This window comes from Aquarana catesbeiana, linkage group LG11 (assembly GCF_042186555.1).
Source record: "Aquarana catesbeiana isolate 2022-GZ linkage group LG11, ASM4218655v1, whole genome shotgun sequence".
Classification (NCBI taxonomy): Eukaryota; Metazoa; Chordata; class Amphibia; order Anura; family Ranidae; genus Aquarana; species Aquarana catesbeiana.
Genome location: NC_133334.1, coordinates 102,617,998 through 102,632,828, shown reverse-complemented (window position 1 = coordinate 102,632,828; position 14,831 = coordinate 102,617,998). Strand labels below are relative to the sequence as shown.

The following is a 14,831-nucleotide window of genomic DNA, read 5'->3' as shown; positions in this document are numbered from 1 at the left end:
TAATATGATGAAATAATGATAAAACCCACATAACATAAAACGATTGTTAACAATAATACACCCTGAGAAATATAAATACTAAACTGTGTAAATATTGGTTTAGATTATTGTACAAAGGGAAGTTGAATATTTACAGTATATACGTAGAAGCTTTTTTAAATACCGTATTCAGGGTAGAAGATAATAAATGGTCATAAACAAGACATTTCTGCAATAGAACAAATTATGTAAAGAAATGATGCCTCTTATTTGCGCAATGTGAAAGCAAGTGCAAATGATCTTTTTTTTTAGGTCACATTTATGTTTATTTGCTTTTTTCAAATGTAGTACAAATTGTGCTACAAAGTCATATAGCGAGTTACAGAAAGCAGAGGGCTATATGGAATTGCGGAATGAGAAGCGATGGTTATATGATCATTTAAAAATATAAGTACAAATGTTCAAAGAAAGGAAAATACCAACTGCATATATAAGACAAGGTCAAACAGGACTGTATTATTTCCTCTAACAGAAAGGTATATTACATGGGTTGAAATAAATGTCTTATTTTAGTATGTAACTTATATAGGAAATGTGGTATTGCATTAACTATTGGCATGCTCTGAAATTGATGTGTATCAAAGGTCTGACCAGCAGTTACTTGGTTAAAGAAATAAACATCTCTCAGAAGATCCCTCCCAGACAGTATAATATAATAAGAAAAAATTCTGTTTACTCTGATTGTAAAGATTGAACCTTTCCCTGCCCCTCCTGGTGTGAGGTCACAACACGTCAAATAATCCTATAAATACCAAGAAGTAACTGTACCTTATATTCCTGAAGGAACATCACCCCGGGGGCATACAATGGGGTTTAAGACTGCCAGCTTGGTGGTGCTGTGGCTGGCATTGGCTCTCTCAAGCGCCTTTTCTATAAAATCAGGTACATTACATTTTTTTTAACCTACCCTCTATTTGCCCATCATTTACAATGGGCTAAGAAAATTATTTTAAAAAATGGTAGGTGATAACAAATTAAAAGTATGGCATTGTGGATGTAAAGTGATTGGGATAGACATAGGAATATGTTGTGATGTTCACTCTGAAAGAATTTTATTTAGGATGTTCTGGAGGTTTATATCTTCTGACATTAAAATATTGTTGGCCATAAATTCCTCAGTTTTTACAAGCAATACAAGTAGAACATCACTTGTGAGTATGCGTCAATGATCTAGATCTATAGGCATCTGGTGTCAGGCAAACATTTTCACAGATTTCTTCTAACACCCTGGTAATTTATATAATATAAATGAAAAAAAAATTTGAGACGAGAAATACTTTATTTAAGATCATAATATCAATTGTCAATTACAATGCTGATATGACTAACAAAAAAATGCTATAATAAGATATGTATGTAAGAAATATGTTTTATTGTTAAGATCTGATGAACATAAAGACAAATCAAAGAGCAAAAGGTCCTAAAATGCATCTGGTTGAATTATTGTTTTTCTTGTATGGTTTTCTATACCAAGTAAGAATTGTTAAAGTGTATGCTAAGCCAACACATTTTTTGCTTAGTTTTGGATAGAATAACTGAGGGTTAGAGTGCCTAGTGGGTTTTTATTGTTATGTTTGATGACTATTGTCACTGGGCCAGGAAGTGATGGGAACTGTCTACGAGAAGAATTCTCCTCATTTGGAGAGATTTCCTCCTAGGCCTCATGCACATTAGGCTTTTCTGAATGCCTTTTTCCTAACAGGAGAAAAGCAGATGTTAAAAATGCACCTGAAGCCAAGTTTTTCAAACATGTTTAGGCACGTTTTGGCACATAGAGGCACATCAAGCGTTTATGCATTAATTTATTCCATTGGCCAGAAAATTAACCTATTCTGACTATTTAATCTAATAAAAGTTCAAGCGCTAAATGTGCCTAGCGTTTACGTGCATTTAGGCATGTCAGACATTTTTTCTGCCTAAAAGCTCTTCTCCTGAATGTGATTTTGGTGCATTTAGATTTCTGCCCCTAAACAGCCCTGACTCAGGCATATACACATAGACTAACATAAAGGGGCGTTTAGGGGCAAAAAAAAAGTAAACTGCCTGTAAAATAGGTGTTTGGCACCTGCCTTGTGCATGAGGCCTTGCTTCCTGCTGTGTCCCCAGGAGAGTAAGTGAAGAGAAATCTCCCTAATGGGACACAGACAGCTAAATAAACCTCACAATTGTTCTAACCACCCCATACTCTACCCAGAACTGTAAAAAAATGGCTTTACATATATTTTAAGCAAGTCTAGTCATTTTCCATTTCAACTGAAATTGGATGCTTGTTTTTTCTTTCTGGGATTACCGCTGTACATGAAAATTGATATGATGCCTCATTCATTAAAATATAATTGCTCTTGATTGGTAATAATCTCTAAGTCCTATATATTCATATATCTTTATATAAATAGATGGAATTAAAAGAAAACCGGTAACTGAGAAGTATGGAGGCTTCTATTGCTGACATCTCCTTCTGAAATTTCTCGCTCACTGCCTGATACTCAATACTTTCTGACCTGACGCTGACGCTGACCTGGAAAAAATATGCAGTATTAGAAGTATCAGTAGTTCTGACTTCATCCTGACTGTCCTAATCTGCATGCTTGTTCTGAGTTAGTGACACAGGAAGTACTGATGTCTGAAACAGCCAGGCATCATTTTAATAATGAGGTCTGCAATGGCAGCCTATGTGTTCCTGTAAGTTGTACATAGACCTAATGGGGGGGAGGGGAGGCCAGGTTAATGCATGTATTGATTATAGAAGATGCCTATGTACACTAGTTTCAGTTACTCTTATGGAATATACAATTTGTATATATAAGTAAAAGTCAAACAAAATGTATTTGTGTTTTAAGGCTTTAACAGAGACAAGGTAAAATGCAGTTAGATGTTTGAAAACTCAAAATGAAATTTTCAGTATGTTTGGCATCATGTCTCACTGTATACAGGTTTCTTAAGCAAATTGTTTTTTGTTAATCTGTTGCAAGGATTCTTTTTTTGATACCCTTCCAGTAACAGCACTATCTGTTGCTGGCTGACTGTGGTAAGCCACTGCCTTGCAATTAGGCACAGCATTGTCAGCCTGCTGTGTACAGACCATTAAGTTTGCCTTTGGGATTTCTATCCGATAACTTGCAGCGGCAAACTGAAGGAGTGGACTCAGCAGGCTGACAAAGCTGCTGCTAATTGTAAGGCAGTGACATAGCATTGTCAGCTAGAAACAGCAAGTACTGTCATTGTCAAGATCTCCAAAAAGTACCTAAAAGAAAATTGATAAAATGATACCAAACATAGTGAAAGGGACATATTTAGTGTGCAACTTTTTATAGAGAAGAAAAAGCTGATATTGCCTTCATTATTAGCATCTTCTGAATAGACGTACGTATGGAGGGTTTGTCCAGAATAAGTCAGTCAAGAGCTGTCAGTTGGTACCACAACCGTGATATTGTTACATGATATGGCCACTTTTCACTAATTCTATTGCCCTGAAACTGAATGTTCACAAGCTTTGTTTATCTATTAGCAGTTCTAACCACCCATACCATCTATTAACAGGACGGTTACGCAACCATGGTCATTACGTCTGCAGTACATGGGGAAACTCTCACTTCAAGACATTTGATGGGGACTATTACCAATTTCAGGGGAAATGCAGCTACAACTTAGCTTCAGACTGTCGGGACGCTTATAAGGAATTCTCAGTGCACATCCAGCGGTCAGCTGACAGAGATCACCCATTCATAAACAAGATCACCGTTACTATCAAAGATGTCGTCGTTCTACTGCACAGCAGTTTTGCAGTGGTGAATGGGGATGCGTAAGTGAATGCTTGTAGTATTTTATCTTTGTTTTTGCTAAATGTAATAATAATAATTAGTTTTATTTCTGATTTGTGAGAGTTTTAAAAAGTTGTACCTGCTTTGATAAAAAATTGACTTCTCTGTCTTTATATAGACAGGCCACATAAATCATGATTTAGGAGAAAAGGTGTAAGGAAGGAATTAAACGGAACATTATTTGGTTATCTAATTGATTGTTATTCCTGCTAGCTATTACTTTTACTAAAGTCGATGACACTTTATTATAAAACAGGAATATTTGTAACGTAAATCATTCTTACAGGTGTAATTCTTCCTCTGGGCTGGCAAAACTAATTAAGCTTTTCTAAATCCATCATCTGTTCAACAATATCCATAATTCTTGGCAGAATTGCATTCTGGGTAAAGGAGCTGTTTGTGAGGACCAGTGTATGATATGACATTTGTACAAGGTGTTCTCCTGGGTGTGGTGTATTAGATAAAGCAATTAAAATGAGGTTCCTTAATAGATAGACCAAGCCTTGTAAGTAACCTAGACCATATGGTAAGCACTATAAGGTGTAGTCCTGAGAGAAGTCATAAACATTTATAGCAGTTTCAATTACTGGACATTTAAATAGAAATCTACCCTTTTGTTCTGAATCATCCATTCTCAAGAACTGAAGTGAACTATATTGCAAAATCAGTCAGCCAATGTTTATAACTATAGAAAGGATTGGAAATTGAATACTAAACCGCACTGAATTTTGTAGAAGTAAGCTTAGATGTACTTGCCCAATATTTGGCAAATGAGAAAAAAATAAATATGATATCAACCCTAGTTTGTAAACATTGCATACTAAAATAGTTGTTAAATATTATTCTTTCAATAGTGTTCAGACTATAAAAGTATTAATAGAGTTTTCACTATGAGTTAAATCATATGAAACTACAGCTAATTCATGACGAAAGGTGATTTGTTCTATGCATCCTAGCTCTGTATATTTTGTTACAATAGTACAGTTATACACACCATGTTTGGCAAAGGTCATTATGCTATATTATAACATTTCTTCTGTAAGGCCTGATTCACACCCATGCATTTTTAGTGCTTTATGCATTTTACAAATTTGCACTACAGTCCATTTAACATGGTTTCCTATGGAACACGTTCTGTAGAGCAAATCTGCAGAATGCAAAAAGCACAAAAAATGCATAGGTGTGAATCAAGCCTAATAGTAAATTAACTAGGATTAATAAAGGGGAATTCCAACTTATACCATGCTGTTTTCAAACAACATAAATTTAAAAATCCTCCTCTGTTATGTGCATGTAAAGACAATGAGGTTGTTAGAGAATATAAAATGAATACAAGTAAGTAAGTTTTGGAAAATACTTTTTTTTTTAATTTGTTTTTAGATCTCACTACTTTTAACAACTGAAATTTGATTCACTAGAATCTTAGACTACAATATGGTTATGGGCCATAGTTTTCATAACTGCAACATTTAGTGAGTTGCGGGATTATGGCAAAATTTCACAATTTTTGTCAAGTGCGTTGAAGTCAATATAAAGGGCAAACTTTATGTTGTTTTTTTTTTTTTCATTATTTCTTTTTATTTCACAGAATAAAAAAACACAGTGAAAGAAGAAGTAATAAAACCTTTGACAGTACACAAAAAAATACATAAGAAAAGGAAATAAAATATAAATGCAAAGAATACTTCACACTATACCCCCCCCCCCCCAAAAAAAAATAAAAACACCCCACCCTCTAAATAAAAAAGTTGAATTTTTTTTTCAACCAAATTTCACCAAGTCTCTGTTTTGCTGCAACATCAATTTCAACATAATCATGTTATCCCTAATTAGAATATTTCTCATTGACAGCCTATTTCAAGCTAGAAACACAGACACTTAAAATCCCCACCCATTTGAGTTCAGCTTTACATCTTTAGAAAGTAGCTCATTGAGGAATGTTTTATGTGATTGTGTTGCTTATTCTTTACACACTTTCAAATTATTCGTAGAAAAATAACCTTGCACTGAATATGTTCTAATTACTGTATTTTGCAGTGTTAAGACACCATACTACAGTTTTGGGATCCTCATTCAGAAAACGGATACATACTTTAAGTTGTATACGAAGACAGGTTTAACCCTCATGTGGAACAAAGAAGATGCAGTCATGGTGAGGAATCTTGCTGTACAAATCCAAAAAAAATGCCTTCTGCTTTCTCTTATAAGGAAGAATGTCACTGTAAAACATCCAATCATTTTCTGTCATCTTTTGTTATTGTATTATAAAATACACCTCCACTTGAACCCCAGTTGAATTACATCTTCTGCATTGCTGATTCAAAGGTCGGTTACTTAGAACATTGAGCATTGATGGTCAGTAACCCCCATCAAGCAATCACATCTCAGTATTCATCAGGCTTCAGTTGTGAGAACTATGAAAGATGATCCCGTGTAGGAATTAGTGAACATTATAAAGGTTGCTTTCCTAATGGAGCTGAGAATTTTCATTTAATAAATTGTGTAAATATTCACCTCAATTATCCAATTATGTGAAAAGCAAATTCCTGTTCAATTTGAATACCCAGTCACGTGCAGCTTTAAAAAGGAAACAGAAATTTGCCATTGACTTGATTAGATAATTGAAGTAAATATTCACACAACAGCTATACCTACATAGAATTATTTGATATTAAATGTGTTGCCAGGAAAACATAGAAAATGGTTGTTCCTTTGTATATTATAGATTTTAATATTATTTGCTTACCTGATAGTAAATATTCACACCATTATTGAGTAAACTATTATTGAGTCTTAACTCCTTTAGTAAAGCAGGATAGAAGTAGTCAGGGAAGAGAAGGAATGCACGGAAATAACTCTTTTTCAGTATCTCAAATCTCAGTATAAATTCTTGCACAAACATTTTATTGTGACAATGCAGATACAAGAAGTACAGCCAAAGAAGCAATGCAGAAAACAACAAGGAGGATGCCTAATGACACATCTGAATAATGGGGACACAGCCCCTGATATGCCAGGAGGTAGCTGAAAGTCCAAGTTAGATTCATATTACCACAGTTAGTTTCTCATTGTCACTCAAATCTCATAATCCCAACATAGACATACTTTTTAAGTCCTATTAATACCCTTTTTTGGTGTGGGAATGCCTGTGACCATAGCTATTGGGTCCAAGAGGTACAGGACTATGTGAAAAGGATACAGTGATCAAGTCAAGTAATATAACATGAAGGTGAGGGCACCCCCATAGTTACAGGGTCTCACGTTGGTGAAACAGGACATGTGGATGATGTTACCTCAGTAACCATCCATTAGGGTGGGTATCCAGTAACTAATAATGCCCTTTTTTGGTGTGGGAACTCCTGTAACCATAGCTAATGGGTCCAAGAAGTACAGGACTATGTGAAAAGGATGCAGTAATCAAGTCAAGTAACATAATATGGAGGAGAGGGCATCATTATAGTTACAGGGTCTCATGTTGGTAAAACAGGACACGTAGATCATGTTACCTCAGTAAACATCCATTAGGGTGGGTAACCAGTAACAGAGGAAACCCGCAGGCAGAAGTAGCAAGTAGAGAAAAAGAGGAGAGGGACTCTTTGGACAGAAAAGAAGGGAGGAAGGCTGTGGTAAGGGGTAAAGAAGGTTGGAGGGAAATGAAGAGTGAGAGATGGGAAAGGTTGGAAAAGGCCCCTGGGGGGGTGAGCTAAAGGATGCACATACGAGCTCCGTGGACAAGTGCAGTGTACTAACAGGGGGAGAGTACGGTATCTCAGTATAAATTCTACTTCCTCCCACCCCTTCTATCATCAGAGTAAGCAAGTGTTAAAAGGGATGGTCTAGTAGCCCATAAAAAGAATAAAAAGAGTTGAAGTGTCGGTAAGAATGTCCATATTTTACTTTATGGCATCATTTTTAGTACTCCTGTACACAACTGCTCTATAATCTTAAAGTGATTGTAAAGTATCACCTTGTAAAACAACTATTCAGTTTAAAATAGAAATGAAATGCAAAACATTTTTGTATAGATATAAAAAAAAATTTAAAAAATACCCTTTTCCCTTTTTTATAAGTGATCACATTTCCTCTGTTCTCAGCTGCAAAAGAGCTTGGGGGAGGAGAAGCAGCAACACTATGAGCTTCCCAGTGAATGGCTGTGCAGCGGGAGAGTGTCAAGTCTGGTCATTGGTGGAGAGCATACTGAGTTCCCAGTATAGCTAGAGAGCTGACCACGCTGTGCTCACCTGCTTAGTGTGGTCAGTTTTAATAAAAAATCAAGGGGACTAGCAGGAACACCAGGGATGTCACACAAAGCAAGCAATACAAAAAGAACAGGATACTTTATCATACAAGTACATGGTACAGCAGGCATATATCAGGAATATGAAGTTTTGGGTTAACAAAACTTTAAAGCTGGATATACACATTCAGGTTTTATTTTCATTCAACCAGCAGGTTGAACAAAAAAGAAACTGACAGATCCCTGCATCTTAGTGAACACAATATACAGAGATATGGGACATCATTATAGACACTGACACCCGTACACCAACACAGGTTGAACTGGATGGACTATTGTCTTTATTCAGCCTTACCTACTATGTAACTATGTAACACAAACAATATTGATGCAGGGATCTCTCCCTCTATTGTACTCTGACCATGGGGATTCCCCCCCTCCTTCTGGCAGAATACACAGATCAGTGCTGCAGCTATTGGCTGCAAGTGCTGATCGAATGCTAGTTTTTTAGCATGACCGCTTGGCAGAAGCCAACCATTAGACTGGCTTCTGTTGAACAGACAGCAGTACAGACAGACCAAATTTTTCTGGTTTCTGCTATTCTGGCTGATTTTTGGTCTGTGTATACCCTGCTTTATACAGACTTCTTTAAACTGTGGGACTTTTTTTTTGCAGAACTGCAAACAGCTGTCAGTTTTTAGCTGAGATGATACTCTGGGATTTTTATACTCTGAGAAAGACTGCAATAGACATAATGGGGTTTAATATCAGCACTGGTCAGGATAACCAGCAGCTCTGAGGGCCATAGCTACAATACTGAGACCGCTAAATATGTTCTTCTCATTGCACAACCTGCAAAAGGGGATCTGTGAAAAGAGAGAACAATTCTGAAGTTTGTTCCTGTACTGCCAATGTCAGATCTTCTTGATTGAAAAAATGTCCCAGGGGGTACAGGGCCAGCGTCATCAACAACCTGTGCAATCTTTATTAATTAATAATAGAATACTGAATTTGTGTTATCTTCACAAATGCCAACAGATTTTCTATGTTTAAATTTCCTCAACATCCCCCCTAATGAGGAGCCCCTTAGTAGCTGCATGGGCTGCTAGGGCTATTGTTACATGACTCCTATTTTGCTTTTATTATAGTCAATTGTGATATACAGTAACTCACATCTACCTGGTTTAACCAAATGTTCAGACCAGTAACAATAACTATGAATCTGTTGTAAAAGCATCAGTATAAATACTGTGTCGCCCTCTGTACAGGTGGAGCTGGATCCAAAGTATAACAACCATACCTGTGGACTGTGCGGTGATTATAATGGCAAACCTATATATAATGAATTTTTTGATGAGGGTGAGTAATCTGGATAGATGCCAGCTCATTGCTGTATAACTCTCAGTCTTCTTTACATTAGTAATATTACTGTTTTAATACATGCACCACAATGAGCAACATAGAAAGTGTCTCCAGCAATTAAGCACACAGAATCAGTATTCCTTTGTTACCCTTGTTAACCTGATTGTAATTGTGTTAAACAGGTGGCCAGATGCAGTATTATGTTGTTTTATGTTATACGAAATAAAATATAAAGTATGTTTTGTTATATCACATGTATATTCATAACAGGATTTTTCAATATTCTGCACTATTATTACATAATTACATAATGTAAAGATCAGGGTTGTCATTTAACCTACAATAACTAATCAAATTTTAGATCCCATTCCATGTCATTTCCCGCTACTAAAATATGATTATTGGCCCAGTTTTTGAAGGACATTAGGCTTCATTCCCATGAGGCGGATTCTCTGCCACGGAGTCTGCCTCTGTCCGCCAGCTCAGCGGGAGATCTCTCCATTGATCTCCACTGAGCCGGCGGATGACAGGTCCCTCTCTGCTCACTGAGCGGAGAGAGGCTTGTCGAGCACCGCTGGTTGCTATGGAGAGATCGGACAAAAACAGACATGATCATCAGATCTCACCCAATCCGATCCACCAGGGACAGATGCGAACGTAGGGCCATCCGTCTGATTTTAGCGGATCGAACCGGGTCGGATGTCAGCGGACATGTCACCGCTGATATCCGTCGCTCCATAGACTAACATGGAGCGCCCGTTAAGGTCCGTCGACAAAACTGACAGGCGGACCTGAATGGTCCGACATTGTGAAAGGGGCCTTAAACTTCACTGCTCATTAAACTATTATTGTTATTGAATAAGCCTCCAGGTGTACTAAGTCACAAATCTAGTAAATTCAAACTGAATATACAGTATGACACAGAATGCTGCATGTCAAAATGGTTAATCGACTGAAAGATACAGAAGACTGGAGCTGTATGTAACACTTTGTAACACTTTAAAAAGGAACCCTTTTCTGTAGAAGTGACATTATGCAGCTGTAGCTGTAACATTATGGGTCCCAGCAACACAGGGTGTACATTATTATCTGGTGGTATAATGATTTTTATCACATACACTAGCAAATGTGTAGGAAGGTTTGTGCAGCAGAGATGACTGCCACAGTGGAGTCAGGGAGATGAGGTGGGTGGGAGGAATGGAGGTGCTGTGACTGTAGGGTGAGGTTGATGGGGGCTGTGAAATACAGGTCAAGAAGGGTGGGAATCGGGTGCTGTGAACCGAGGACAAGGTAGGTGGGAGGTAGGTACTGTGAGCAGAAGGAAGGCATTGTGACTGGGGGCAAAATGGATAAGAATGGGGCACTGTGACCTGGGCACAAGATGTGGCGGAAACTCTTTTGAACCAGAGGTAAGGTGGATCAATGGGAGGTGCAGTGACCAGAGGGAGAGAGGGTTGGGTAAAAGCTAAGTGCTGTGACTGGGTGGTGAGGTAGATGGGGTGGAAGTGCTGTAATAGAGGGGTGAGGGAGAGGGTGCTGTGACTGGGGGGGCTAAATTGAAGGGGGAGCCATGACTGAGGGGCCGAGGTAACTGGAGGGAGGCCACTGTGACAGAGGAAGTTGGAGTGCCGTGATAGGGGTTCTGTGACCATAGACGAGATGGGTTGGAAGGAGGATCTGTGACCTAGTGAAAAAATGTGTATGGAACTGGGAATGCTGTGACTGAGGGTGGCAAGGTGAGTGACTGAGTGAGCTGTGACTCAATAGGGGAAGTGGGGGGGGGCACTGTGATGGAGTGGGGATGAGATGGGTGTTAGGGGGGTGCTGTAGCAGAACTAGGCACTGTGACATATGGGGTAAGGTGGGTGGTGTGATAGAGGAGAGAATGGTGGGTGTGAGTGGGGAACAGAGAGAGAAAGGGGGGGGCGAGTGGGTGAGGGGGCACTGTGACCATGGGGTGGTGGAGTGGTGCCCTGCAGTGGAGTGCCCAAGGTCATGGTGGCCCATCCACCTTGTGATTACAAGAAGGTGAGGTAACTGTGGAGGGATCTGCAATGATGAAAGGAGTGAGGTGGCTCTGGGTGGTGCACAAGGACAGGGAGATTGAGGAAATGGCTATAGAGAGATGCTGGGGGTGAGGTTGTCATGGAGGGATACTCTAGCTCCTCCTGTTGCATAGGCATACTGTCTTTTAACTCTTCTCCCTGCTCCTTGGTAATCTGTCAACACAGAAGGATGATCACTATTTGAAATCAGAGTCAGCTGAGGGAATAGAGAAACACCTGACAGCTTTCCTCCTGTCCAACCATCTCCTCAGCCTGCTTTGTGGCTTCCTTTCTCCAGTAGTGGGTGCGCAGGGATTGGTCAATACAACCAAGTGCTAAGTGCAGGCTAATGAGGAGATGGCTGCACAGATGGAAAGCTGTCAGGCAGTTTGTCACCCTCTTGGCTGACTTTATTACTGAGAACACTGATCCTTCTTCCGTAATCACAAACCAAGGGAGAGAAGGCTTCTGGGGGTCAGGGAACTGTGAAGTGGATGAGAGCAATTGGGGATTGATGTAAAGCAGAGGAGGCGAGTGCTTGGGAGATATGTAGGGATGTTACAAAGCAGAAGAGGTGGGGAGAGGGAAAGCACCAGGGGCAAAATCCCCCAAGTGGCAAAGTGAAAATCTAACATTTTAAAAATAAGGATATGTACTTAAGGCATGTTCATTAGATCGCTATGAAGTAAAAATTAAGACAATGAATTTGAATGACATTTGTTATCTTTTTGCAGTGGAGCCCCTTCTTGCATAGTTTAAGTACATCTCAAGCTAAAAAGTTGAATTTCATTTTAAACAGAGTAGGGTCTCTGCCTTTTATGGGTTGTTATCTGTGTCAGTAAGGGAGAGATTTTTACTTTCTTTCTGTCAGGCCATCAGGAAATCTCTCCAACAGGGACACAGACAAAAACACATTTTTAGAGTGCGGAAGGCTTAGAACCTCTGACAATGTTTTTCTTGCTCTCTGTGTCTTCCTCTCCTGGTAACACCTGCATCCTTTATTTCTTGTACGGGAGGAACACAATCAGGAAGTGAGGGAAAATCCCCACAACAGAGTCAAAGCCATAAATAAAATCTTAATAGAAATATAAACTGTTTTTCACTTTATCTAAAGCTAAAATAGCAAATGGTTGGAGGTAGGCTTTAAGTTCTTTCATTGTACTGTAGATGTTTGAATCAAATACGTATTTGTTGTAATGAGATCAGCTTAAGGTGTGCATTGGTAAACATTTGGTGATTTTTTCTTGTCCACAGACATGTATTACAGTCCTGTATACTTTGGAAACATGCAGAAAATTTATGACCCTAGTGTTGTCTGTACCGATGTAGATGATACTCAGCAAAAGGACATATCCCATTGTTCCCAATATGTAAGTAACAGTCTCATGTCAATATTTTTGCAGTGCAGGTTCCATACTCTGGAAATTAAATGGGGCTATAAACATATGTACATTTAAATAGTAAAGTTTAACAATGTCCTTTGGATTTTGAAATGTATTACGTTTTTTTTTGTTTATGACTTAAGTTGTCTCAGAAGCTTTCAGCGTTTTTCTTTCTTTCTATTTCTGCCTTACTATTAAATACAAATTTTCACATTTTCAATACTTTTATTGTAAAGTGAATCTGAACTTTGGTCATTTGGGGCAAATAAATAGATTTACTGAATATCCTGCTCCTTCTGCTGCTGGCAGTTACCTCCTACACTTTCCTTAGAGCCCCAATTGCCTGACCTATGGCCCTATGCCATACCCAGTATGTCTGGTTATTAGTGAGCATTGCTCCCACAGTGCAGCACGGGATGTCTATGTGGTCAATTGTTATGATGAGCACTGCCTTATAAGGGTGGAAAAGGTTCCTTTACCACATGTAAATTTTTACCCAGAACAGACCTGGAACTTATATTTGGACTTAATTCATGGAATATATCAGCAAGGTTTATTCATTGATCTGTGTCCCCTTGCAACTTCCCTGCTGCAAACTTTGACCTTGGTTAAGTTCTGTTGGTGGATGGTGTCTGAACTTACATAGATGAAGGATGTCACTGCCTCAACCCCTCCATGACACCGTTTGGTCTGGCCATTGGCCAACTGTGCCTGAGCACTCTCACATAGCAGTGGTCACATACTGCCCCTTACCTGTAAGCCCTGGTCTATTTGAGCAATGGAGTGAGCACTGTGATAGTGTGAAGAGAAGGAAATGTAGCATAGATAGGTGACTAAATCTTTCTGGGGGAGCCTGGCTAAATTGGTAAAATTACATTGTCCCTCTAAAAGAAACCTGGGCTTTGCCAAATAGGGGAAAGCAGCATGTTCGCTTTAAGGCCCCCCGTCCCAGAAGCACACACTTACCTTTCCTTTGCTCCCCTAATACTATGTCAGCTTCCAAGAACAAGGAGCAAAGACCCTGTATAAGATTTATATCCCTTTAGTTGGAGCTCACAAAAGGCTGCATACTCTATCATGTGGCAAAAAGTGGAAAAAGTCACATGTTCCCCCATACCACAAATGTCTGGTGCTCCCAAAAGATTAATGGAGCAAAACTGATATACAAACAATCTAGCTGTTTTGTCCAGCATGTATATAGCACAAGTTCATGTTAAAGAACAACTCTGCACACAAAAAAACTACCCTTGCAATGCCCCCCACCCCACACTACAAGGGTTAAATGTGTCCTTTGGCTAGGGGCAAATAAATATGGTGTGATACTTAACTTATTATTTTCTCCAGCAAGGTCCCTTCAGCGGTGTGAACTGTCCTGAAAAGCTTTCACTCTAAGGTGCTCCCGGTCTAGGCCACACTCCTGCCTCATCCACATACAATGCAAGGTTTACAAGCCATGCATTGAATGTGATGATGCTAAAGGACCACTCACAGCCCTGAGCACTGTACCCTTGCAGTGTGGAAGCCCCACTAAAAGGGTTCTTATTCTTCCAGACCAGAGTTGAACTTAAAACTAGTTCAAAGCATACTTTATTATCACACACTTAAGTGTTTCTATCTCTCATTGTTTGTGTGTCAGCCTTATTTTCACAAAGTATATCTTCCATTCCATTCTAAATTCGGTTAGCTCATATATAGTAGAAAATGGTTTCCATTTCTCTCCTTCTAGTCATTATTATAATAAATACATATTCCCAAGTATATCCTGAGGAGGAATGAAGCCATCATGGCTCAGGCACTAAGAAAAATGTATGTTTTCCCATAGCGACCAGTCATGTCTCAGTTAATGCTTTCTCAGAAAATCTTAAATCTGATGGGTTGATTATGTAACACAAACATCTCCACCTGTCATCAATCAGCTGCATTTATTTCAACATTGTGCTTTTTT

General features: G+C 38.9%; 1 protein-coding gene across 1 annotated transcript in view; it reads left to right on the top strand.

Moving 5' to 3' along the window:
• The first annotated feature begins 818 nt into the window (after positions 1–818).
• LOC141112208 (uncharacterized) overlaps positions 819–14,831 on the top strand; it is a 148,853-nt gene continuing 134,840 nt past the window's right edge. Inside the window, exons 1-5 of the mRNA XM_073604803.1 lie at positions 819–921; positions 3,580–3,841; positions 5,898–6,012; positions 9,366–9,456; positions 12,759–12,874. Of these exons, the coding sequence (XP_073460904.1) occupies positions 846–921; positions 3,580–3,841; positions 5,898–6,012; positions 9,366–9,456; positions 12,759–12,874 (660 nt within the window). The 5' untranslated portion in view covers positions 819–845. The remainder of the gene's footprint in view (positions 922–3,579; positions 3,842–5,897; positions 6,013–9,365; positions 9,457–12,758; positions 12,875–14,831) is intronic.